Source organism: Lagenorhynchus albirostris, chromosome 9, assembly GCF_949774975.1.
Source record: "Lagenorhynchus albirostris chromosome 9, mLagAlb1.1, whole genome shotgun sequence".
Classification (NCBI taxonomy): Eukaryota; Metazoa; Chordata; class Mammalia; order Artiodactyla; family Delphinidae; genus Lagenorhynchus; species Lagenorhynchus albirostris.
The window spans coordinates 23,583,563-23,610,630 of NC_083103.1; the positions used below are offsets into that span (position 1 = coordinate 23,583,563).

Consider the following 27,068-nt stretch of genomic DNA (forward strand, 5'->3'; position numbering starts at 1 on the left):
TCCTTCATACACTTAGCACTGAATGATACATTTATAAAGACCCTGCTGGAATTGTAAGGTATGTCAGAATGGCTGCAGAACTATTTTCTCTGGATGAAACAAACCAAACACTTCAGAAGAGGTTTCAGCTTGCAATATTGGTCTTCTTGGTATTAAACTATAAAATTTAAATTCTACATGAATCCTAGTTTATTCTGCAATCTTGGAACAAGGGCAAAAAGAAATCACCACTCAAGAGTGTAGGAAAAGAATGAACACATACATAAGAGTTTGGGGATTTACACATTTTTTTGCAAAGGCAAATGATGCTCAAGACAACAATAAGGTGTATTTAAGAGTATATCATCTTAGAAACTTACAGTGAGGTCAGTGACATATACTTTAACTCTTAAATGGTCTTACCATCCTTTATACACAGTCTGGAATTTTAGTACCTTATTTAAAATAATGCTATCATGACGGCTGCTGAAATACCATTTCACAATGTAGATATTACCAGAATATATCACTTACTAAAAAAAAAAGTCTCATCACTGGATCTTAAAATCTCAGTGAAATCATCTTAACATTAACTTCGTGTAACATTTTTTTCTGAGCCTCAAGTAGCTCAGAATATGTAGGCAATGCCTAATTTTTTATATTACGATTCATCCTGTGGAGTGATTGAATGATGCGCAGGTAGTAATACACTCAGTACCTGCCCGCCACCCATGTGAAGAAAAATAATGCCGGGCACACTATATTACATAGTATTAAACACTGTAAGAATTATGTTAATTGTGTCAATACCACTCTTTAATGACAACTTTCTATAATAAATTTTGTGAACAAAGAAGAATTTCAATGACTATCCAGTTCTACAAGGGTTAAGTCATAACCCACTCAAGTTGCCCAGCCACAGTGCGACCTGAGAGTAATTCAGGATGAAGCACTCTGCTTCGGATAAACAGGCCCTTAGATAGTTCAAAGCATATCTCAGGAAGAATTTCAATGACCCTGGATTCTTACATCTTCCTATTCGTAGAAATATACTAAAACCATTAACATGAGATATTTGTTCTTTGTGATTAGCAGTAATCTTTTACCAAGATATATGCCTGACTGTATGTATTTCCTAGACAAAAAAATTCATATACAATCTGGCTTCCCCCCTACCTCTGCAGAGCAGTTCCTCGGAGCTGAGTGGCTGTCTCCCGTGCTATAATTGTCAGTAAGCCGCTGAATAAAACTTAACTCACAACTCTTAGGCTGTATGTCTTTAAGTCGACATCTTCTTGGTAAGATTCCACTCCTAAATTTTCACTCTTTCAGGCTCATGTTTTGGTTAAACATTCTTCCCGACCTATGTCTAATGGCTGGACATTTACAAATTGGGTCCTTTACCACAGTCGTCGCGTGGAGCAACCCAACTGGCCTCGAAGGTCTCCCAACAGAGACAGGTCAGGAGAATGAATAAAAACGGCTAACGGTGACGTTTAAATCTCAACAAACTTGGTCAACCTAACAACTCTAAAGAAACCTGAAATGTGACTGGGAAAAGGCCCGAGAGATGCCTCACAACCCAAATTCCAAGGCAAGGTCACGGAGAAGCCATATCACCCAGGCGGCCAGGGACGGAATCAAGTTCTCCTAGTTTCCTCAAAAGCCCTTTGCGGCATGCAGTAGGCCAAGTCAGCAGACTCCTCCCCGAGAAAAAGCCAAGGGAACAGTGAGCCCCTGGCAACTCACACCCAGATGCAGGCCTTCAATCGAAAAGCTCCAGCCCCAGGCCCACTGCTCAGATACACAGAAGCTGTGCGAGCCCCAGCCACTCACCTCGCAGCCACTGCGTGCTGTGAAACCATCTCCAACTAGCTCCACGGCCGGCAGACCACACAGCAGCCCCCTTAACCAGCCCACGCAGCAACCGTTGATCACAGCCTAGCCTCCAGGAGGCCGCCATCTTCCCGGCCTTCTCCCGGGCTGCCCTCTGCACAGCCTGATCGCCCAGTCATCAAGGCCCTCTCAGGCCCCGCCTCCCACCCTGTTGGACACGCCCCCTGGACGCCAGCCGCCCCTCTGAGCCTTGGAATCAAGCTCTTCTAGCCCCGCCTCCAACAGCTTGGCCCCGCCTCCCGGTCAGGCGGCTCCGCGGTTGGGTCTCCAGGCAGCGAGGCCCTCCCAGACCCGCCTTTCGCCTTGTCCGCCCCGCCCCTAGGGTGCCCTCAGGGCCGCCTGATTGTAGTTCGGCCCTTGCCGCGTCAACCCAGGCGGAGCGCCAGAAGCAAAGCTGTGAGGTTGGAGGGCGCGGGTACCCCTCGTCCGGGCCATGTCTAGCTGTCACGCTCCGGAGGGAGACTGTTGCTCACTGCAGTGTCGCGCGCAGGTAGGGGCGGGGCACTGTATTCCCAGGAGGCGAGGCGCCGGCGCTGCGCGACGGCGGAAGCGGGGTGCAGGTCGGGTGGGGCTTCAGGCCGTTTCGGGCGCGACCCGTGCGCGCCGCCGCTTCCGTTCCTCGTGCAGACCTGAGGCTCCGGACCCCGAGGCGGGCCTCCTTCCAGCGATGGGATTCTTGGATGGCGGGGGTTGGGCACCAAACGTTGAAAAGGGAAAAATAACGGAGGAGAGCGTCGGGCGTCTTTCGTGTGTGTTTCAAAACAACTTAACATGAAGACAGACCAAGCTGGGAAACGTGAAGCTCTGGAGTGGAAATGAAGCTAAGACTGTGCTCTAGAGCTTCTTTTCTGCGCCCTGGCGACCAGCCCGACGTTTGCCGCCCAGTAGATACTCGGAAACGTACTCCGAGCCAGATCTGCGGACTGTAGCCGGCACTTTTTATCTGCACAGTTGCTCTTTGCCTGTCTCGGTTTAGATTGATTATGGGATGATCGTGAAAAGGATTTTTCCTTAAGCAGAAGTCAAAGGAAAATCCACCCTCAGGCTGCTCATAACTTTTCATTCACTTCTGCGCACTAAGAATTTTATGGAACACCCACGTGCTCAGGGTGGTGATTAAGACCATGGCCTGGGGTTTGGAGGAGAGCTAGACGAATAAACAATTACAATGTGAGAAGCCTTGCTTAAGATACAGGGAAAGTCCTTATTCCTCCTGTTATTCTCTTTCGGGGCTGAACGCCCCAATTAAAAAGTAGTAACATGACATATTTTATTGGGAAATACTTGTCAACCACTATCTTGTGCAAATAAGTGGCTTAACACAGATTAGCAAAGTCCCTTGTTTCCTTTTTCCCACTTATTACAGCTTATTTATTTTTTTCTCTTTTCACTGCCAACTAAAATTGTACACTGTCTGCGTCTGCAAGGTTTAGGTCACTATCTACTGGAGTGGTTGACCTTCAACACACCCTGAAAGGAGTTCAGAGAGGAGGTAGGAATGAGATGTTCGAGGAAGAACAGGACTTCAGACAGTTACTTTTTTTTTTTTTTTGCGGTACGCGGGCCTCTCACTGTGCTTGATTCCATGTAACCCCCCTTCACTAAAATCACATCTCTACTGACCTCCCCCCCACCCCACCGCTTTGGAGCAGTTCCTATGAGCTGAGAGGCTCCCTCCCGGGTTATTTTGCCCCCAATTAAACTTAACTGTCACATTGTGCATTTTTTTTCAGTCGACATCGTTTTTTTTTAAACTACCCCCTAGAGTATAAACTCCTTTAGTGCAGAGACTTTGTCTTGTTCATGGCTGAATTCCCAGGAAGTGCTTGGTACATAGACACTCAAGGAATACTTATGACTGGTATCACTACCCACTTAGCTACTCAGCCAACTGAAACTTAGAATTCCTCTAAGCCTTCCTTTTTTTCAGTCTTCTCACCCAAAGCCCACCCTTTCTTTTTAACTTCTTAATTATCTTCCAAATCCATCTCCACCATCACCACCTTACAATTTCAGTTTGAAATTATTTCCACATCCTTCTTCTGGTCTGGTCTTTTGCTTCCTTGGTTGTCATGCTTCAGCCTCTTCTCTTTATTGCCACTGTAGATACGTTTCAAAAACAAAGTATGATCCTATCATCTTCTACTTAAAACTACTCAGCAGTTATCAGCCATCTATAGCATAGATGGTTGGTCCTTAGAGGAAAGGTCCTTACAGTCTTTTTCCCTCCCCCCTCCATCCCATAGAACCTAATTCCGGTTCCAACTACTCAGAGTTCCCTCTGACTGAAATGCCCTTTCTCCTCTTCACCTACCTGCATACTTGGCCATCCTTCATTAAAACTTAGCTCAGCATCCCTTGCTCTATGAAGCTTTTCCCAACTCCTGCCCCCTCCCACCAGTAGCTTCTGTTCCCATAATGCCCTGGACCATCTTGTTTTATATATTGCTTTGTCGTTTCACAGCTGTTAAGGATTTTCTCTTACTCATATTTATTTATTCAGGGCCTTCAGTAAAGGTTTGTTGAATGAATGAATGAGAGGGCTATATAATAGATACCAAAAAAAGGTACACAGTGCAAATGCCATGGCACAGAGTTTGAGGAAGTATCACTTCCTGCGGAGAAGATGAGAGAAGGAATCATAGGGGAAGTGGGTAGGAAGCCTGGTGTAAAGGCTGACAAGCAAGAGTTTGACAGCTAGAGGTGGGATAATTGGAGATCCAGCATGAGCAATAACAGTGCAAAGAGAAAAAGATGTATTCTTGGCTGGCAAGAAAATGTGTCTTAGTCATCTATTGCTGCACAGCTAGTATCCCAAAACTTAGGCTTAATGCACAATCATTGTCTCACACAGTTTCTGATGATTAGGAATCCAGGAGAGTTTAGCTCAGGGTTCTGGCTCAGGGTTTCTCATGAGTTGGCAGTCAAGCTGTTAGCTGGAGCTTCAGGTATCTCAAAGCTTGACTGCAGCTGGGATCTGCTTCCAAGCTCACAAAGTTATTGGCAGGCCTCTGTTCCTCACATTTTATTGGCTGGAGGCCTCAGTTCTTCACTCTATGGCCTTCTGCGTAGGCTGAGTAACCTTACAACATGGCAGCTGGATTCCCCCAGAGCAGGTGATCCAAGAGAGAGCAACCAAGACAGAAGCTGTAGGCTTTAGTAACCTGCCATCAGAAGTGACATACTGTCACATCTTAGTCTGTCTTCACACAGACCAGCCTGGTACAATGTGGGATGGAACTCTACATGAGGATGTGAATACCAGGAAGCAGGGAGAGCCATCCTGGAGGTTGATTACCACAACTAGGTTGACTAGAACTGAGAGATGTATGTAAAAAAGTGAAAGAAAATATGTGAAAAGTTAAATTGGAGCAAGAAAGCAGATGGACTTAAATAAGAGACCCAGGGGGTGATATTTGAACATTAAATGGTTTGAGGAAGGGAGTTCAGTGATCAAAGTAGTGTTATTATTTTTGTACTAATAATAGAGTGAAGGGTAAGCCGGGGAAGAAAAAGGAGAAATTGTAGGCAAGGAGACCAAATAGGAAAAGATAACTTTAATCCTCCCCAAATATGTGTCCGTGAGAGCTTTTACTCAATTCTTACAAAATAAGAAAAATAAGGACGATGGTAAAGTGAATTTCACAAAATTAATTGCATTCATTTAAAGGACTATGTTTCATTCCAACATTATCCTTCTACTTTTTTTATGTTAAAAATACACTTTCCTTTTTGAAAAATGTGATAATGGATGGTTAAATATAACCAATGTCATTAACTGGTAACCTTATGTCAGTCCCTAAAATTTTAAAAGCAGCAACAAAAACTACCAGTCTTGAAATTCAGAAGTCTAAGAATCACTGATCCAGATTATTAAAATAAGGACACTGATAGCCAGAAAGGGTCACAGACTCGCTGTAGTGGGGGTCAAAGCTAAAGCCAGCCTCCTTGTCTTCTGATTTCTAGTCAGTGCTTAACTGGTAAGAAGAGTTTTTGTTTTTTGTGTTTTTTGTGTTTTTTGTGGTACGCGGGCCTCTCCCTGTTGTGGCCTCTCCCGTTGCAGAGCACAGGCTCCGGACGTGCAGGCTCAGCGGCCATGGCTCACAGGCCTAGCCATTCCAAGGCATGTGGGATCTTCCCGGACCGGGGCACGAACCCGTGTCCCCTGCCTCGGCAGGCCGACTCTCAACCACTGCGCCACCAGGGAGGCCCCGTAAGAAGAGTTTTTAAGTGTAGTGAAGGTAGGAGGGAGAAATAGGGCTTTGAGTGGAGGTGAAGTTGCAGAGAAAACCAGTATGCAACGAGGAGAATGAATCAGAAGTGCAGAAGGAAACAAAGACCAGAGACAGAGAAAATGCTGACACTTTGACTGTGCCTGTATACAGTCCATTCTTAGGCCAGTGTGAGGAAAAATTCTGCAAGACTGAAATGATCAAAAAAGACCACTAGGTGTCTTGGGGCTATCTTTACGCTATTTTACAGGTCTATGAATTGTAGAATGCTGACAGTAATGCAGATGATTATTTTTCATAGAAAGGCAAGTTGTCTTATAGAGATTCAACTTATTGCTTCAGCGGATATTGTCCAGTTTTTCTATATCATTTATTTGTAAATCCAGGATTCCTGATTATTTTTATGTGTGTGTGTTTTGAATTCTCTTTGGACACCGTTGTATCATCTTTTTGGTTCCCTCATTTAATTGATGGGCTAAATACATTTGACACGTGTTCATTTTATGTTTGTTAAGAGTCCCTTGGGAAAACCTCTATCTGAGGAATAATGCCTCTATTATGCTTAAATTGAAAGAAAAGGTGGGGGAAGGGATTAGAGCCATTGTTGGCTGTGAGCAGGTATCTCAGTGACATTCGAGGCTGATTTCCTTAAAATAACTAGATTGAAAAATTGGGGAAATGAAGTATTGATTCAAAAACTGTTTAGGCTTTAGTGTTTTGAAAGTATATACAAAATACTGTTAAATGTTTCTTCCTCACTGTATGGAACCTCTACTGTAAGAAGTTGATTGTAATCCATCTTTAGATATGTCTTTCAAAATTCTTATTCTAACAGACCTAACAATAACAGGCAAGTAATATTGACATTCAGGGAAGAGCTAAATACTAACTAAACCTTTTCTTTCTTGTGAATTCTTATTAAAATACATATTTTAATTTTTACTTTTCTTATTATTCTGGATAACTTAAATGACTGCATTTTTACTAAATATCTCTGTTGGTTCCTGCTGCTAAGTGATTATTTTTCTTGAAATGGTAATTTTGTGGGTTTGAGTGATTGAATGAAACTTTATTAACAACAGCTGCCTTACCATTGTTATTCCTGTAGCATGAAGCAGGACAATTGTTCTAATACCTCAGTACTGGAAAGACAAAAGGGAAAGGGGAGGCCCTTAATAACAGACTGTTTTCTATAATGTTTGCAACTGCCCTGCAAGTTGATGGTTAAGGATTGGAAAACTGCAGGAGTCTTCTCATTAGCTGTAATTTAATATGTAATTAAAATATCACTTATATCCCTAAAAAAGGAAATAGCAAATTATACAGGGCATGGGTAATTTTGGCTAGATTTCATAAGGAAAGATGTAAGAAAGACCAATATAACTTTAATTTTAATTCAGGAATTTTTAACTCGTTAAAATGGGAAGGAAACGAATGTTGACTGTGTCACACATTGTGCTTCATGCTTTGTATCCATTATATCTCATTTTAATCCTCATAATGTTCTTATTTAATGGATGAGTAAACTGAGGCCCAAGGTCACGTAAGCAATAAATGGTGTAATATAGATTTGCCTTTGTGTCCATTAACTCCTAAGCCTGTGTTCAATCAGAACTTTTAAAAAATGTCAACATTCCCATGTTTTTAATTTTATATATTTAAGTCTACTCCATCAAATGATCATTCGTAGTATTTATCTAAAATAAAATGTGTATGTAAAATATTAACAGTGAATTTGGGAAAATATCATAATTTCAGAAATCCAATTAAATAGCTGAAAATTTAGTCTGTTCAATAATAATCCCTCTTTGGACTCAAAGATGTTTTTTTCCCCTTTACCCAGTGCCAAGATTTATATATGCAGGTTTGCTAGCTGTGCTTCTCTGCACAGTGTGACTACTTCTTGTTCACTTTCACCTGGAGGGTATAGCCCCTTGGGGTCCCATGTGTATGTAGGGATTTTCTATTAGATGCCCTATTCTGAGCACACCCAAGGCTTTATCTTGTGTTTCTAGTGACAGGCATAGCTATCAAAATAGAAGAGGTCACCAGAGATTTGCAAATACCTTCAGGGAAATTAGGGCTTTGGATCTCACTTCCCTACCAGGTAGACTCACTCTTGTTTCTTTTATGGCTGTGAAACCTTATTTTCTTGCCAGCTCAGCAGTATATTTTGAAATATTTTTTGAATGACTTATTCAGCAGTTTTACTTGTTTTCAAGGTAAGGTTGTATATTATACTGCCAAAATGGAATTCATTGTATTTCTTTATTATAGTTTTTGTTTTCATTAATTTTAGCTTTAAAACAGAGGAGGAAACGCCTTGTTTTGTTTTCTAAAGAGGTAATCATTAGACATTTAAAAGTAAGGCTCTTATTTCAATTAGATTTATCGTACTGATCATTTCACCATTTATACAAATACGGAATCATTATATCGTACACCTGAAACTAATATAATGTTCTATGTCAATTATACCTCAGTATAAATAAATAAATAAATAAATAAATAAATAAATAAATAAGGCTCAGTGTTTATCCCAACATATATCTTCATAGGATTGGGCCTAGAAAGTATTAATTATGATTGTTTCTGAGTGCTTTTTATATTATTTCTTGACTTTATAATTCCATAATACGTATATATTGCTTTTGTAATAAGAAAACAATACAATTGCTATGAAAAAAGGACATTTTTAGAATAAAAATAAAATTGAACCAACACATATAATAAACAAATAACTATCATAGTATATCATGTATATCATGCCTTAATTGAATAAGATGTTATGTGTAAAGAAATTTTCTGGACAGACTGAAGCATGTCGCTTTCAGCACTAGATCCTATTTTATTTCAGCCATTTCAGTAGATACTTTGTAATATAATCTGGGCATTTCTCCACCTTGTTCTTGCAACCTGTTCCATAATATTAGACTGTATGGCCCTGAATAATTCCTGGTTGCAAAATAATATAGTAGATCCACATTCCAAACATTAAAAACAAAATATATTTTGTAATAATTTTCTCCCTCCCCGTACCTCTCTATGGTAGATTTTCTTAAACTTCCTTAAATTGGTTTCTTAATAGAGATATCATCTAGAATAGTCATTTGATAAAATAATGTCTATTTTAGAAATCATTATCTTCTTTTTAAGGACAAGGAACATCCAAAATACCTGATCCCAGAGCTCTGCAAACAGTTTTACCATTTGGGCTGGGTCACTGGGACTGGAGGAGGAATCAGCTTGAAGCACGGGTAAGTTTCTGGCTGATTTCATTTCTGAGAATTCTCCATATAAGTAGACCACAGAGAGCCTAACATGTATTACATACAAAGAACAACCAATGATCAGTTTTATGATACTGAAGGTATTTAGTTTCTAAATAGAGAAATAGGTATTTGCATAACTGAATGGAATAATTGTGCAGATGTTGCAGATATAATAAATATCTAAGGATTTAAGAACCATAATTTCTAATCAGAATAATTTGGTCCCCAGTCCATGGAGTACCAAAGTTAAATAACATGTTGCTGGGTATGTTCATATGTCTGGAACTACCAAGGGTCCCCTCGGGATAGACAGGATTTGTTTCAAAGGTTCAGATACATATTTTAAAGTCACTTAAATATAGATTACTAACCACCTAAAATGCTAAAAATTACATTTTTTTGAGTCCAAAAAAAGGCAATATGCCTTTCTAAATGCATGTATCATTATTAATGGACATAGCACCTGCAGGTCCATGTTGTTCACAGGACAAAACAAGAGGTACTGGCCTTGAAACAGAAGGAATGAATAGTAGTTAATTGTTCTTTAGACTTACTCACTGTCTTTCCTTTAAGAGGGTGAAGAAAAAAGTAACCTACTAACAATGAAAATAAAGGTTGTGGAATCTCACTCTCTTAAGTGTTTCTGGAACAGGATTAATGTATTTGCTCCTGAAATATTTTAGGAATAATATTGTATGGAGGCTGAATGTTAAAACTGAGTAACTTGATTTATTTCTTTATCCTAATTCACTTTCTTTAACAAAATTGGATTACTACAATATTTATGTAATGTTGAATTGTTTAGAAAAGAACGGAATGTAAAATGTAATCAGAACATTTTGAACAAAGGGGATTTTATGGCATACCACAAGATGATGCCATTGAAATTTCATCTGCTTCAAATTACCAAGGAATTCATGAAATATTAATTAAACTGTGGGAAATGACAGGGGAGCCCTTAGTAAACAAATGTCACAGTTCATGTGTAGGGAGGCTCTCAGTCTGGAAACGTTCTGTTCCACATGGTATCAATACATGGGACATCCGTCATGTGCGTCCTCTCTTACCATCAACCCAGTGCTAATGTGTCAATCAGCATTTTGCAGGTTTTCAAGTTATTTTGCCAAAACTTTCAAGTTGATCTGTTCACAGCAAAGTTCTATAATAACAACACTTGTTGTTTCATTTATTCATTTAGGAGTTGAGTCCTAGTAATTTGGTTTCTCACCTGTATTACTTATAATAAATTATATTCTAGACATTGCCTTTAGTTAACTGCTTTTTTTTTTGCATTTGCAGAAATAGTTTGTATATGTACAAAAGAGAGCTTTCTACCAAACTGAGTTAAAATAACTTTTCCAACTGGCTCAAAAAAAACAGCTAAGTTAAAAATAGAATGCAGGTAAGGGACCATTGCAGATCTCAAGAGGGAATATTTTTGATCATAAAGAAATAAAAGACTATATTCTTTGTAAGACTAAAATTCTTTGTAGAACCATGCACTAAAATTATGTGTGGTCACCCTAAAACACTCACTGGCAGCTCTTAAAATTAATTGGCTTTATGGCACTACAGTCAATTTATAGGGAAGTTGCATTGTGTTTGTAAAATGCTTTTTCCTCAGCTTCTTAATTGGTGAGGAGCCTCCTGGAGGTCACAGGTGAAAACAGCCACAGTTTTATGGCACTGTATTTGGAATCTTACTAAATTTTTGCTTTACAGAGTAGAGTGGGTAATTTGTAGTAACATGTTGAATTTTCTCCCTAATATTTAAATGACTTCATAGACCCATATCAATAATTTTATCAGCAGTATTATTCTCATGTTAGTGAAAGTTTGGTTTTCTTTATCTGATGCTTAGAGCGAATAAATTTGGAATGAAGCACAAACCCAATAGATTGTGTTTCCAGAATAATTCTAGCAATAAGCCCTTTGGGGAATATGAAATTATTTACTGATTCCAAGGTTTGGCTACTATCAGTTCAGCTTGTGCTATTGGTGTATGGTGCCAAAAATGTATATAATAAAAGATAGCTTGGGCTTCCCTGGTGGTGCAGTGGTTGGGAGTCCGCCTGCCAATGCGGGGGACACGGGTCCGTGCTGCGGAGTGGCTGGGCCCGTGCGCCATGGCCGCTGAACCTGCGCGTCCGGGGCCTGTGCTCCGGAGCGGGAGAGGCCACAGCAGTGAGAGGCCCACGTACCGCAAAAAAAAAAAAAAAAAAAAAAGATAGCTTAAGACACATATAACAGTTAAATCAGAAGGAAGAAATGGAGGACCAAGAAAATAACAGTAATCAAGGCAATTCCAGGATACTAAGCAGCCATTGTACTTAGGCTGGTTTCCTGTCTTTCACAGCATTATTTTTTTATGTGTCAGAGACACTAATCCTGTTGTATGCTATTAGAATTAAAATTAATAAACCTATATTGTAGACAAGATAATTGAATCATAGGAAGGTTTAAAGGATTTTTTTTAAGTAAATAAAAATTGAACATGTATTATAAACTCTTGTGTTTTGTTCACCTGCTTACCACATTGTGAAAGAGCAGGGAGTGTGGAGAAAATAAATTCTAAAGCTTAATACCTTGAAACTCAAAATGCTTTTGTTTGTGGCTTACAGTACCAAGTAAATACTTCACTTTTAGTCTTTGGCATGTTTCCCTCCTAAAATAAAGGCTCTGTCATCTTTGTATTAATATTTTTATCCATGTATCTCCTTCTTTGTAGGTATACTTTTTTCTAAAACCTATTTAGCTAATCTTTTAATTACTCAAAGTTGATCAAAGTCTAAACTGATTTCCATTTTATAGAGGCAGTAATAAAAATAGGTTTAGCATACCAGGGAATTTCCTAGCGGTCCAATGGTTAGGACTCCACGATTTCACTGCTGAGGGCACAGGTTCAATCCCTGGTCGGGGAGCTAAGATCCCACAAGCCATGTGGCATGGCCAAAAAAAAAAAGAAAAGACATTTAGCATCCCAAATTATTTGAACAAACTGAATAAAAACCCTGGATTTTCCCACTTCGTAGGTGGAGTTTATTTACCAGCAGACTGTTTCGAACTTTATTTGAGTCTGTTCCCAGGACTGCATAAATATCTCCGCACACAAGAAGACCTACAAGTCCACTTACCAGCGGAGGTGACTGGACTAGGTACCACACATGATTCTAGAGTCTCTTTCATGTTACATGAGGACAAAAGATTTGGATCCCTGGTATTTATAAGGGGCCATTTTAACAGTAATGATCCCTATGCATTCCCACTGGTTCCAGAGGAGTGCCACTTTATGGTTTTCTTATGCAACAAAGTTCTAAAGCAATAGGTACTTTGTGAAAATGAATGCTTGAACAAAGCTTACTCTGCTTTGGATTTCACTCCCATTATCAGGCATTTATTTTCTAGACCTTAATTTACCAGTAGATCCTTAAAGGTGCTTTCTTAAATTTTTTTAAGTTCCTAGTCTATAGGTTTATTAGTAACCCCAACTTCGATAGCTCAATTCAATATAGGCAGTCATCCTCATTTTCACTGGGAAACAGTTAATATTTATTCAGTGTCCCTATGTCCATGCCTCAGTGGCAGACGCTGGAGCGCGCAGGTGCTGGTATTTCCTTCATTTGCATTATGTGGCAGTTCTTTAACGCCCTCTGGCAGCAACTGAAACTGATACATGAGCCAAAGGACCTTCGTTGAGGGTGGAGAGAATTTAGAGAAGATTTTAGATTAATTTCCAGAGCAAGTTTGAAAGCACTTTGTGGTAAGTGGTATTGTTATAGCATCTCCCTTAGCACATGTGCTGTGTAACACAGAGATCTCCAGATGTAGCCATGCCTTTTATATTTCTAACTTTCTGCAATTGTTCTGGCTTTGTTACCAAATATTTTCACAAGATAGAAGTGTTTTTCAATTAGGAAGCATATACTGTTCCACCCAAAAAGTAGCCCAGTGTTAATGCTGTAATTTAACAAACCATCCAGCAGAGGTCTCTGAGCATCATGTTTTATAATAAGAGCATTTCAAACAATAAAATTAACCCTGATTTCTTGCAAGCAGAGATCTACTCCAAGTGAGCATATTTCCCCTGATTGGACTTTAGAATAACTGTGTTCCATGTATAGTAAGATAAACTCTGCTTATTCATGCTTAAAGATGCTAAAGACTTATGTTTTCAGATTTGTATTTCCCCTAACCAGATAAAAGCCTGGTTACCATTGATTTTGCACCATAAAAGGAAATAAAGAAATATATATGAAAATGTAACAAAAGCAACTATCAACATTTTACTGTGTCACCAGCATTATAAAATTAATTTGGTATTCTTTCTATACAGCCTACACCATTAATTAAATAAAGCAGCTATTTGTATGACTTGATTTATAAAGATCATTAATGATTGGACTGCAAGGGTATACTTTTCTTTTTGCAAAAGCAGAACGTTAGAGTTAAATAAATACCAATTTCTGTATTTTGTGTTACCAGCAATGAAATCTACATTGCTCCTTCAGGAGTGCAAAAGGAACGCATTCAGGTATGGTAAAGGGATACTTCTTAAACCCAAATGTCTGTTCTTCTCTACTTGATTATTGTTTTGTGAAATGGAATTAATATTAAAAGAAATCTTAGTTTTGAAGGGAGGTTATATTGTGATGATTTAAATACTAATCAACAAACATTTGTTAAGTAACTATTAAAATTTTTTAAGGTGTTAAGTATCCTGCTTGCAATCAGGTGTTTTGAATTCTCATTCAGCCTCTAGAGGGCAAAAGCGAATAGTGCAATCTTAAGTCATAATAAAAAATGATTCTAACTTTGCAGCATTATAACACCATCTTTATCAGGCTAATAGGGTAATCAGATTGGTGGTCTCAAATGGACCAAACTGATTCATATTTAATAATGGCAAAGCTCTTTCAATTTAAAGTTATAAAACTTTGTATCAACATTTTGAGAAGACCCATTCTGTATTAATGCTAGAATAAACCCAGAATAGAGTTAAAACAAGCACATAATACTTAATTCTGTCTAAGGCATAGTGCTTCATTAATAAAACATTTATATTGTAGTTTGTAATAAACCCTGGTAAACGAAAGTTACAAGTCAGAGATACGCATGTATTACTAGGAAAAACCTGTGGATCTACATAATTCCTTAGAACTTTAAAAATAAAGTACGTCATTGAGATTAACATTTCTCAGTAGCAGTTAAGTTTCTCAAGGGATAAGAAAATTTTACTCTGTATTTTTCCTCTTATATTATGAAATGTGAAAAAAATTATAACACCCATTCTAAAATGATTATATATAGTCTCTCTGAAATATAGTTGTGAAATTACATGGCAAAGCTGAGAAACTAAGTTGATGAAATGACATCAACATCATTACATGCATATTAAATTTTCCATATCACTTTTTTCTTCAAATTCTAAAGGTCGATTTTTTTAACTTTCTTGAGATGATTTTTATTAGTAGAAAACATTTTTTTATTTTTCAAAATGGCTAAAAAATTTTGAGAGAGAAACTATAATTATATAAATATTTAAAATATGAGTTAAATATGTATATATATTAGCACTGTTTATATATACTATATATAAATGGAATTGTGTATATGTGTGTATATATATATATATACACACACACACACAAGAAAGGGGACATTTCTAATTGATATTGTATAAGCCTTCTTTTTTTCTTTTTCCCCCTCTAAATAGCCTGAAGACCTGTTTGTTTGTGACATCAATGAAAAGGACATAAGTGGACCTCCACCATATAAGAATCTTAAAAAAAGCCAGTGTACTCCTCTTTTCATGAATGCTTACACAATGAGAGGTAGGCAGAAAATGTATTCAACGTAAAGAATATTTGCAGAGTAGGCTCCTGTAAATAATGGCAATTGTTGTTGTAGTTCACAGTTCTTGAATACCTGCTATGTGCAAGGACTTTAAATATGTTAACTCATTCAGTCCTCACATCAGCCTCTGTGGGAGGTCCATTATTACCTCATTTTATATATGAGAGGACAGAGGCTCTGGGAAGATTTTCCCAAAATAAACAGCCAGTGAGTATTGGGGCCAGAATTCCAACCTAGATCAATATGATTCCACTAGATTGTCAAGTTAGCCAACTAAATATTATATTTACAATCCAATTCCTACTCTTAGTTCAGAGTTATATCTCTGGGAACTTGTAGTAGAAGTTAATCAAAATACAAATGAGGGAAAATCATGACCTACCTTTTCTTCACTTCAGTAGGAGTGATTGAAAAATTTACTTTATGATAAAAATAGGACTCTTACTTTAATTCCCAGAAATTGTGGTAGAAAACCAACCTGGAAAGGTTGAACCTAGAGGACAATGTAAAAATAGGAAAGTATAACTGAAGTACTGGCTCAGCCTTAGTAATGAAGTCATTAGGACCATGCTTTAGTATAGCCCCTGAATAAAATCAATATAGAGTTAGTAATCATGCCATGTGCTGCTCCCAGACATTATCAGCTACTACTGAAAGGATGAAACTTCAGCAACAGATTCTAACAGCATGAAGAATCTTTCCTAGCAAAAAGCTAAATAAACTTCCCATTGCAAAAGTAGCCATTACTGAGTTTTATAGCATACAAATTCTTTTTTAGGTAAATCCCTTGCATCTATATCTTAAAATTCCTACCATCCCCTTATGTTACTAAGATATGGCCTACACTATGAAGCATATCTTGATGATTAAGGGACAGACTAAACTGGGTTCAAATCCAAGTTCTTCAACTACTGTCTAGTTGGACAACGTAGTTAAATAACCATGGACAAATTATTTAACATCTCTGAGCCTCATGTCCTTGACCATTAAATGGGGGAGATGGTTGTTGTGATGATACGAAGAGATAACATCTATAAAGGGGATTTGCCCAGTGCCTGGCACATAGGAATCCCTAATTGAGTGGTGGTAGTATTATGATTATGATCTCCACAGTCATTATAGTTGTATTTCAGACCATGTAAAGGATATTTCTTGAGCATGTGTAAAGTATCGTGCGTTGTCCTGATGCTGGATAAAGCTTAATTTTTTTTCCTTGTGCTTTCTGACTTCTCTATCAGTAGTTCTCTTTCCTCTCTTCCTTTCTCCCCTCCTACCCGCTGCCAACTTATTATTCCATGCCAAGAAAAACGAGTCCAGAGCCATATACAAATAAGTGTGTGTGTTTATGTGTATATATTTTTTTCTTTAAAAGGTGCAATTTAGTTTTCACTGAGCATATAACTGTATTCTTCCCCCTCCAGGAGCAGGTGCTGTGATTCATACCCACTCTAAAGCTGCTGTCATGGCCACCCTTCTTTTCCCAGGAAGGGAGTTTAAAATTACACATCAAGAGATGATCAAAGGAATAAAGAAATGTATCTCAGGAGGGTATTACAGGTATTTTCCCCTATTTTTTGCTTAAATTATTTGAACAGGGCTTCCCTGGTGGCTCAGTGGTTGAGAGTCCACCTGCTGATGCAGGGGACACGGGTTCGTGCCCCAGTCCGGAAAGATCCCACATGCCGCAGAGCGGCTGGACCCGTGAGCCATGGCTGCTGAGCCTGCGCGTCCGGAGCCTGTGCTGCACAACGGGAGAGGCCACAACAGTGAGAGGCCCGTGTACCGCAAAAAAAAAAAAAAAAAAAAAAAAATTTGAACAGTATTTCTCCTTCTTGTAATAAACAGGATACTGATCTTTTTATGTATTTAATGAGATGTTGTAGATCTGTGTTAGATAGTACCCCCCTTAATATTATACTTCCAGATCTATTCTCAGTGACACAAATCAGATGCCTCCCCTCCTTTTCCCCATCCCCAACCCAGCCTTGGTAAATTATTGCCAACATGAATAATTAAATGTTTGTCAGAGTAAAATGCAAAAATCCTGGCTGAGATATCTACAGAGCTGGAAAGAGTGTGTTCCTTTATTGAAGAACCCCAAGAGCAAGCTCTCCTCACCTTCACTTTGTCTTCAGGAAGTTTCAGCTCTGACTAAATCTTATGCTTCATTTTGATCTCATGTAGTATTTCTGGAATATTTTCATTTTTAAAAAAGTTTTATAATTATTTTAATTAAGTAGATCTCTATACATTTATAATTTTTCAGTGTGGAAACTGGCATAGATAGTATAGAATAGAGGCCTTCTGGATAAAATCAGCTAAACCCACCAGCCCACAAAAATGTAGCAATTATTCGTCAATCTAGAGTAGTGACATGAAGAAACACGTTCCCAGGGCTCAGGGACAGGCTCGGCATTTTGTGTGAATGTACAGGCATTCTTGTTCCTGAGCCTTCACCCGTCCCAATTTCCTAAAGGGGCTGAATCCACTTTGCCTTGTTTAGGGGAAAAGGGTGCCAGTTTTTCTGAGGTGTTCTTGCAGCAATATCTTACTGTTACTGCACATAATGGACGGTATGTGTTTAAACTGGTGTGCTGAGGAGTTAATTGGACTTGATTTTAGTTAATATTTATTGTGTGCCTAAAGCATTCCTCAGCACTGGGAAACACCTATTTACAAAAGTTAAATATTTAAATTATGAAAGTGTACATACTAAAAAAAGCATAGCCGCATATTGCCTTTTCCATATCTGGGTCTTGAAGGAGAGGCATTATGTGTGCTATCAGTTTCATCGGCATTTGATTGCTTTGGTGAAGAAATAAAAATAGGTCAGAAGGGGCTTCCCTGGTGGCGCAGTGGTTGAGAGTCTGCCTGCCGATGCAGGGGACACGGTTTGTGTCCCGGTTTGTGTCCCGGTTTGTGTCCCGGTTCGGGAAGATCCCGCATGCCGCGGAGCGGCTGGGCCCCTGAGCCATGGCTGCTGAGCCTGCGCGTCCGGAGCCTGTGCTCCGCAACAGGAGAGGCCACAACAGTGAGAGGCCTAAGTACCGCAAAAAAAAAAAAAAAAAAAGTCAGAAGAACGTGTGAGACGGTGGAGAGGAGCGGAGCACAATAGAGAGCCTTTGGAATTTTGTGGAAAAACAAATGCCATGAATGAAAAGATGTCATTTGTTATGCATCACAATGTATACACTTTATATATTATTTTGAATGTCTCAGAATTTAAAGAGTACAAAGTTTTTTGACATGCTTTTGCAATTCTGTTTGAACCTGGCTGGGAAATCAGTAACAGGGTCATTATCACAGCTCAGGGGCAGTGATACTTCATCAGTATTTGGGGAGAATCCTAAGTGTCCAGTCAAAAGAAGGGGCAATAAAAGGTGGATGAGTAAGAAAGAATGGAGTTTTTACATTTTCTATTCTACTTTTTAAATTTTTAAGTCCATCTTAAAAAAAATTATAATAACTTTCAAATGCCTAATTCTTATCGGGGGAGGTTACCATGTTAACTATAATTGTTGTACCTTTTGGATGCAACATGCCTATGGTAGAATGAAAAGAATACTGTTTGATGGTCAAAGGACTACCCTGGCTCTGTTCCTCAGGTCTTATTTTGCTGTGAATTATTTTGCACCTGGAGATATTTCTGACTGTTCGGTATATGGTAGAGGAAAATATAAGTTTGTGGTTCTCCTGGCCAATACTAGGAAAGATTTGGGACTAGCAATTTATTCCTTCCACATTTAAGGATATTTTATAATTACCTCTATTTTACTTAAGTGAAGTAATGGGCAACCTTGTACTGTTCCTGATAATGGTTGGCCAGGTTCTTTATCACATGACAGCTACTCAGTCTGTACCTTCCCTAAAGTAGTAACTTCTGATAATATATGGATAGAACTTATTTTGGTTAAGTTTAGCCATCACAGAGGTAGTTGAAAAGCAGATGTAACATTAACAAGGCAAGAGAAATTCATGTTAAAAGGAAAACAAGTCTGAGTTTTGATTGGTTGTAAATGACCTCACAAATAGACATAGTTTTACCAGTAACAAGCTATTTGCTTAAATATTACTGCAGAAACAAAAATGAAAAATGCATATTCTGATTTCATCACATGTACTTACTAAACATAAGGTAAAGAAGTTCTAATGTCACAGATTTGAGAACGTTCTGAAAATATTGTCATACCTTTAATAGTTAGCTCCAAAAGGTTTTTGCTATCCCAGGGCCATAAACCACACCTGCATTTATTTATTTGTCTATCCAAGACACTTTTGGGTCCTGCAGAGATAGAACAGAATGATTTTGTATCGTTGGGAAATTCCTGCCTTAATAAGTAGTTCAATTGTTAATCCTTCCTATGCTTCTAATTCTGAAATTTATCATTTCTCATCTCCTGTTAAAACTACTGTGATTCTCTATCCTTCAGGGAAATACTTGTATGATCTTGATAATTTTCGTTGTTAGGTTTTGGTATCCTGTACAAATTTCTGCCACTTATACTTAGGATTGGAACAATGCCTGCCAAATTCCCAAGGTGTCTCTTGATACAGTTGTTTATACAAGATACACAGAATAACATGCAACATCTTGTTCCTAATTTGGAGTGGCTTTTCAGATATAAAGAGAACGTCTAACTTGTTATTTGAGAGAAATATAAATTTTATATATGAATGCCTTTATTTGTTTTAAAAAGGAAAGCAAATGGCTTGTTTTGTCTTAATAGATATGATGATATGTTAGTAGTACCCATTATTGAGAATACACCTGAGGAGAAAGACCTCGAAGAGCGAATGGCCCGAGCAATGAATGATTACCCAGACTCCTGTGCAGTACTAGTCAGACGGCATGGAGTCTATGTCTGGGGAGAGACGTGGGAGAAGGCTAAAAGCATGTAAGTGTAAACCGAAACCAAAGAACGTCCGGGGCAAGTCACCACACTCTAAAAGAGAATGAAATGTGTTTTATGATTGAAAACGGAGTATGATTTTTTTGTGTGTTACTGGTCAAATTGGTTTAAATTTAAATAGTTTATCATTAATTATTTCTAGATATTTTATTTGTATTATATATTCTTTTGTTAAGAAATATTTTTCAGATGAGCTGTTATTTGGCAAGGCACTATGCTCTTTGATACAAAGAAGGAGATACAGATCTTGTTCTCTGAGTTGAGGGCTAGAATAAAGCTAACCAAAGTTGCATTAAGATTTGCTGTATTTATTTCAAAAAATGGCACATAATAAAAAATTTAAATTCACATAAGTAGTATATTTTAAACTCCCTTTTATTTCCTGAGAAGTGTATAGTATGGTGGCATGATTCAGTATGATTCCGTGTTTTAATAATGTTGGAGACAGACTAAGAGAAACTTTGCCTAGAATTGAGGAAAGAAAAAAAAATCTGCTAGGAACAGGGTTAACTTGATGCAGAGGAAAAATGTGATTGTTAGGATTGGAGAACTCTCTTTTCACTGAACACTTTTAGTTCTTTTTGCTTTTATTTTTTAACAGGTGTGAGTGTTATGACTATTTATTTGATGTTGCCGTATCAATGAAGAAGGTAGGACTGGATCCTACACAGCTTCCCGTTGGAGAAAATGGAATTGTATAAGCCAAGTGGAAGTTTATTATACGTAGAGACAAAGCTCATCTTAATTATTACTTAAATGACTCAGGTATTTTTTTTAATGAATTGAAAATTTCCATGAAGCTATTGATTTGTCACTAAATGCTGCAGATCTTCTGACAACTGGATGATATTTGCTTATATTCTTGTTTTTTTTTGTTGTTGTTTTTTTTTTTTTTTTTGCGGTACGTGGGCCTCTTACTGTTGTGGCCTCTCCCGTTGTGGAGCACAGGCTCCGGACGCGCAGGCTCAGCGGCCATGGCTCACAGGCCCAGCCGCTCTGCGGCATGTGGGATCTTCCCGGACCGGGGCATGAACCCGTGTCCCCTGCATCGGCAGGTGGACTCCCAACCACTGCGCCACCAGGGAAGCCCTATTCTTGTATTTTAAATGGCAATACAATGGAATAAAAATTTTATAGTGAATGTTTTTTGTGTTTATTTCTAAACCCCTTAACAGCAAAATATTTTCCTTTAATTTTTTTTATATATACTCCCAGAGAATTCCTATTACTCCTTAAAGTTGTTAGGATAATAGAATTCATTGGAAAATGTCTACTTAATTACAGAATGAGCATTTTCTTATTTTAATATTGATATCATAAATTTATATGAAAAGTCAAGGACATATATATCCCTCAATGTTGATGTCAAAACAATTTTATAGATTTCCCCTATATGCTGTAGTGCTTGCCTATATTGTAACCCAGGGCACTCATCTTATATTGGGATCTGTTGTAAAATTCAAATCAAGTGATATTAACTCAAACTCTCCTAGCCAAATAAACTGTGACCAACCCAGAGATGTAATCAGAAAGTGTTTTTTTTTAATGTAGCCAAAAGCAACACCATCTTGATCTTAAGGTTTTATTTGGTTAATGCTTTTATTTAATTGGGAGAGAAACTAATACACCATCTTCTAAATTATAACCTCATACACCCCCCTCTCGGTTTATCATCTTGAACCATTTGAGTTCATTTACCCCAGTTCTTTCACTCCAGCAAGTCTTTAACCTCATCCAGACTTCCAGTCCCTTGATCTTACCATTTGTCATTGTCCATGACTCCTTTCATATCCTTGCTTCCTTCCTTATGAAGCATAGATGATTGCCCAGCATTTTCACCACTTTATTGGAAACATCCTAACCCCCTTGTATCTTACCCCCCCGCATCATACTCACCTGGCAAAACCCACAGTCCTTGTGAGCCAGTTACTTGGCACCTGTACCAAAGCAGCCAGGCCTGATGGGAAAAAGTACACAACTATGTTGACTGATCTCACTTCAGATTTATGACCACACCTCTCAGGTGGGCACTCCATGCTGTCAAACAAACCTACTACACTTCCCTAGTTAGTTCGTTTTCCCTACCTGGTGACCATTTCTCCTCACAGCTATTTATCTGACATCAAATACCCAATCTTCCTCCCCCCATCGCTTCTCAGATGGTAACCTCCTCATACTTTCAGAGATAAGTAGATTCATTCCCAAGAACTAACAAATCTTCCCATTTCACGTTTCCATCAACCTTCCTGCCTTCAGCTTTCTTTGCCTCTTTCCCTCTGCCGAATTCTAAGTTCGTTCTTGGATCCAATGTCTGCTGACCTTCTCAAGGGCTTTGCTTTCTGCAAAGATCCCCACATTTATCCCATTTCTTTCTTGCATTGTTAATTTTTTACCCTCTTCCACTGGTATAAAAACATGCTGTAATACTTTTCACGTTAAAATACACACAGAAACCTTGCCTTCAACCACCCTTCAGCTAACTCCAGCGCCTTTAGAGCAACGCTTTTTGAAATAGTGATCTGCTTTTCTGTCAACTTCTGTTCTCTCCCTTGCTCCTTGACCCACTCCGATCCAGCGGCATCACAGCCACTGAAACTGCTTTACCAAGAATAAGAAATCCCCCGTATCCTTATCCTTTTGAATGCTTCCTTTGCTTTCTTTGCTCCGAGTGAATCCTGTCTCTCCCCTGGGGATACAGTTTCCCCTGAAGCTGTCAGTGGTGGTGGTTTTCACTTCCTCTCTTACCCCTGGCAGTGAGGTGAGTGAATTCCTTGGACTCTAAATGTCTTTCCCCTCCTCCTTGTTCCATTGTACTCAGCAAACCGCCAGTCACAGATGATTCCAGCTCTCTTCTGACTCCAAACCCATACCTGTGCACCTTAATATGGATGAAGGGAAACAACCACGTCAAGGTCAAGTGGGCCTTTAATGCTGCTGGTGAATTTTACTTTGTTACCCCGGTTTCTTCATTCCCCTCCTCCCCTCGACAACTGTGTCTCTCTTCAAACTTCAGACACCTCCCTGCATACTCCCGCTTGGCTGATGACCTTGACTGCTATGTCACTGAAAAAAATAGAAACCACCAAGAAAGAACTTGCTTCCTCTTCTGCCCGCATATACTCTCGTGAAGAACTGTCCATGACTTCCACTGAGGCCAGCCTCTCCCCTTAAGCAGTAGATCTCCCAATTCCAAAAACAATTCCCAGTTTCCTGGCGTCTTCCCCACCTTAACTCCATCCTTCCAGCCACCCAGGCAGATAATCTTAGCATCCTGCTTGGCGGTTTCTTTCACAGGCTACATCCAGCTAATCAGCAAATCCCATCAGCTTTAACATTGAGACTAGTCTCTAAGCCAGTGGTCCCCAACAGTTTTGGCACCAGGACCGGTTTTGTGGAAGACAATTTTTCCACGGACGGGGGCGGCAGGAGGTCGGGGTGTGGGAGATGGTTCAGGCTGCTGTAATGCGAGCGATGGGGCGTGGCAGATGACGCTTCCATCACTTGTCCACCGCTCACCGCCTGCTGCGTGGCCCAGTTGCTAACAGGCTGCGGACTGGAACCTGGGTTGGGGACCCCTGCTCTAAACTTCTCATTGCATTCACTTACCACCTGGCCCAAGGCCCACCATTTCTCACCTAAATTATAGCAGTTGCCTCTAAACTAATTTCCCTGCTTCAGCCTTTGCTCCCCACTCTCATCCCTGGTCCCAACAGTGTCTGCTCAACACAGTAGCCTGCATGGCACTCCTCTGCTCAAAACCCAGGCTTCCTGTCTCACAATGAAGGCTCCGATCCCCTCTCGCCTCATTCAGTCACCCTCCTCCTCACCTACTCTGCCGCAGCCACTCTGGCATCCTGAGTCTTTACAGCTTTCCAGGCACTTTCACACGTGTTCTTCCCTCTTTAAACCTCTTCCTCCAGACACCTGCCTCGCTCATTCCCTCTGCTCGTTCAGGACTTCACAGATCACTTCTGTGCTGTCTTCCCTGATTATTTTATTTTATTTTTTTATTTTTTATTTTTTTAAATGCTCCATAACTTCGGAGTCTTTGCCCTTGCTGGGCCCTCTCCCTGGGATGCTCTTCCCATGTGTGGCTCCACGGTTATCTTCTAAAGGTCTTCCTTGTGTGAATTTGATCCTCCTCTGACTGCCAGCGACACAACGAGGAGGGCTTGCCCTCCCAGCACTCTAGGCAAGATTCCATTTGCTAAGTTTGAATCTTTCAAGTAGGGCCCCAGTAAGGGTCCTTCCCCACTCCACACACGCCGCCCGCTCCCCCCAACCCCGGTGTCCTTCAAGTCAATTGAAGGAGACCGAGTGCCGTTCAGAAGCAAAGGGAAGCTTCCTTCCTTGATGTAACAACAGACAGGTGCCAGCTCCTGGTCCAGAGCCTGACTGTGCTTATTCGACATTGCAGCCCCGCTCTCCGTACCCAGAGCGCTCGCCTCTGCTTGCACTTCCTGTAAAGGGCTCAGAATGAACTAGCATACTATAATTTGTTTATCTTTTTCCCCCCTCACTAGAATGTGAAACCCATGAGGACAGGGATTTTCCTCTGTTTTGTTCACAGGTGTATCTCTACTCTAGTCCCTTGAGCAGTTATCTAGTCCCTTGAGCAGTATCTAGTACGGAGTTGGTACTCAATAAATATCTGTTCAGTGAAAGGCAAAATGAATGGCAAGTTCTCTGTATTTTATGCGCCTTTACGGTAGCTTTTTGCCAAAATGAGTGGCCAGTTCTCTGTATTTTATGCACCTTTAGGTAGCTTCACTGGTGATGACTCCCTCCTTGAAACTTTTCTCTAGGCTTCCGTGACCCTGAACTCATGCGATTTTCTACTTAACTCATTGGTCACTTCTGTGGTTCTTGAATACTTTTCGTCTCTCAGATGACTAATTGTTGGAGGGCCTCGGGACTCTCTGCCCTTAACGGTATTCTCCACCTACACATTTTTCCCAGGAAATCTCATTCAGCACCATAGCTTTAAACACTATCTATGTGCTGATGACTCACAGTGTTTTATCTCTAGCCCAGATGTCTCCCTTACATTCCAGACGTATCTCTCCACCTCCTAGCCTCACCCGTTGGCTGTCTAATAGGCATCTGAAACGTACCTTGGCCCAAAACAGTGCCACTGATTTTTCTTCTGTATGAGCCATTATCTGCCCCCTCTCAGCCCCAAACATTTTCTGAATGAGTATGCCAAACCTCTTTGAGACAGACCTCTGTCTTGTTCACTACAACCAAGAAAAATGCCTGACACATGGTAAGCACTTCGTAAATATGTGTTTTCTGGGTTCTTGGTGAAGGTTCCTCTACTGGGGAAAAATAGCTTTTGTCACTTCTGCTTAACCTCATTTTCTTAAGATGGAGCTAATGAAAGAGATAAAGTATGTGAAGGAACAAACCGCAGGGCTTGACCCATAGTAGTTATTCAATAAATATTAATTACCTTCCTTTCTATAAGTCCCATTTAATCCTCCTGAGAGGGTTTCGAAGTATTATCCCATTTTTTTAGATGAGGAAATTAAGCTCAGATAGGAATAATAAATATGTAGAATTTAAGAGAAAGGATGTAAACTGCTTACCACAGTGCCTATCATATACTAGAAGTGCATTCAAACTATAAAGTTCCTTTCCTAAACACCCCTCACTTAGCTACCCTCGCGGTAATTGTAATGCAGGTAAGTCATTTAAGCTGTGCTGTAGTACAGCCTGTCTCCGACTGTATTTTTTTTTTTTTTACTACTATACACACCGAAAAGATGAGCAAAACCTGATTTAGAGGTGGGGGGGACAGGTAGCTGGTGGAAGTCTGTATCTCCTAGTTAGTTGTTGTTGTTAAAGAAGAATATGATCCCTATAATGTGATTGTTAGAAGCTGAGGTCCAAAGGTGATACACATACTGCTCAGGGAGGGCTTATTCTCAGCGTCTGGCACATGCGTGTTCAGTGAATATTTGTGGAAGGGAGCAATAGACATTCTTTGCATGCCCTTATGACTGTTTTTCTCTCAATTATCCCCACTTCTTTAAATAAGGAGGGGAAAGGTGGGTTATGAATGAAAGATTAAACTGGTAAGAGATCTAAATCAAACACTTTTATTTCATTAAGTGCAGGACATTCCATTCACTCCCAGATTGAATAAGGAATTAACATTTCAGTCAAGAGTATATTATTCGTTTCTCAAATGATTTTAGAGCCTTCTGGTCCAACCCAGCTCTCTTTTGTGAGAAGCAACTCAAAATACTATAGTTCCCCAAAGAATGTCCCAAACAATCAGAACAGTAAAGTCATAACCTTAAGGAGAGTTTCATCTTATATTTCAGCTGGCTCAAATACTTCCCTTTTGATGAAGAAAACTGCCATATCTCATCAGCAATTCCAGTCAAGGTAGTCAGATATGGGACTTATAACATCGATATCACTTTTCAAGAAGCAATAAGAATTCTCCCACCAAAGTTCTTTAAAACAGGACTACAAGACAAACAGAATTTGGCTTTTGTTTCATTGCCCTATAATCTATAATCACTGAGTCATCACGTTTCGGATGATAATCACTGAACTAAGTATTCTTCTTTTGTGGTTATAAGTTATAAGCTGTGCTCATCTCTTTGTCATAGTTGTCACTAATCGTGTAATTTTATTGTTTGAAAGTATATTTTCTGAAAATTAAATAAACCTGACTAAAGAAAAAAATATAGTTTTCCTCCATTTATTTTCTTCTTGTTTAAAATTCTATAATTTTTTATTATTGGAATTTTAGAAACCAGAGAATAAGCAAGACGATTAAATATTGCATTAATTAATATTGTATCAATCTCCTCTATGATTGTTCTTGAAACTTTCTGATTTAGAAGTAAAGGTTGTGAATGAATTTCTTCAAGTCATCATAATGGTGCCCAGCCCAGGCCAGGTGTTTTTTG

The 27,068-nt window shown here is 39.3% G+C and overlaps 2 protein-coding genes across 7 annotated transcripts in view; one reads left to right on the plus strand and one right to left on the minus strand.

Annotated features, from left to right (window-relative positions):
- Nucleotides 1-1,956, minus strand: part of PDHX (pyruvate dehydrogenase complex component X) — a 78,090-nt gene extending 76,134 nt beyond the window's left edge. For all 3 annotated transcript variants that reach the window (XM_060159421.1, XM_060159422.1, XM_060159420.1), the window contains exon 1: nt 1,816-1,956. In XM_060159421.1, coding sequence (XP_060015404.1) covers nt 1,816-1,942 — 127 coding nt within the window. In that variant the 5' untranslated portion in view covers nt 1,943-1,956. The remainder of the gene's footprint in view (nt 1-1,815) is intronic.
- Nucleotides 1,957-2,201: 245 nt separating this feature from the next.
- APIP (APAF1 interacting protein) lies at nt 2,202-26,774 on the plus strand. 4 transcript variants are annotated; one of them, XR_009542194.1, is made up of 8 exons: nt 2,209-2,365; nt 9,264-9,364; nt 13,862-13,910; nt 15,093-15,210; nt 16,654-16,789; nt 19,960-20,127; nt 20,744-20,907; nt 26,472-26,490. XR_009542194.1 is itself a non-coding variant. In XM_060157731.1 (7 exons), exons 1-7 carry the CDS (start codon nt 2,309-2,311, stop codon nt 20,841-20,843), a joined length of 729 nt encoding a protein of 242 aa, XP_060013714.1. In that variant the 5' UTR covers nt 2,209-2,308; the 3' UTR covers nt 20,844-21,283. The 4 variants fall into 4 exon arrangements, 2 of the variants coding, with proteins under 2 accessions (XP_060013715.1, XP_060013714.1); XR_009542193.1 differs by lacking the exon at nt 26,472-26,490 and adding an exon at nt 21,091-21,283; XM_060157731.1 differs by lacking the exon at nt 26,472-26,490 and having other exon boundaries at nt 20,744-21,283.
- Nucleotides 26,775-27,068: the final 294 nt, after the last annotated feature.

Coding starts and splice junctions, on each gene's coding strand:
- APIP (XM_060157731.1), top strand. CDS start 2,309: ATGTCTAGCTGTCACGCTCCGGAGGGAGACTGTTGCTCACTGCAGTGT. Junction 9,365..13,861: donor GGAATCAGCTTGAAGCACGG/GTAAGTTTCTGG, acceptor TTGTGTTACCAG/CAATGAAATCTACATTGCTC. Junction 20,128..20,743: donor TGGGAGAAGGCTAAAAGCAT/GTAAGTGTAAAC, acceptor ATTTTTTAACAG/GTGTGAGTGTTATGACTATT.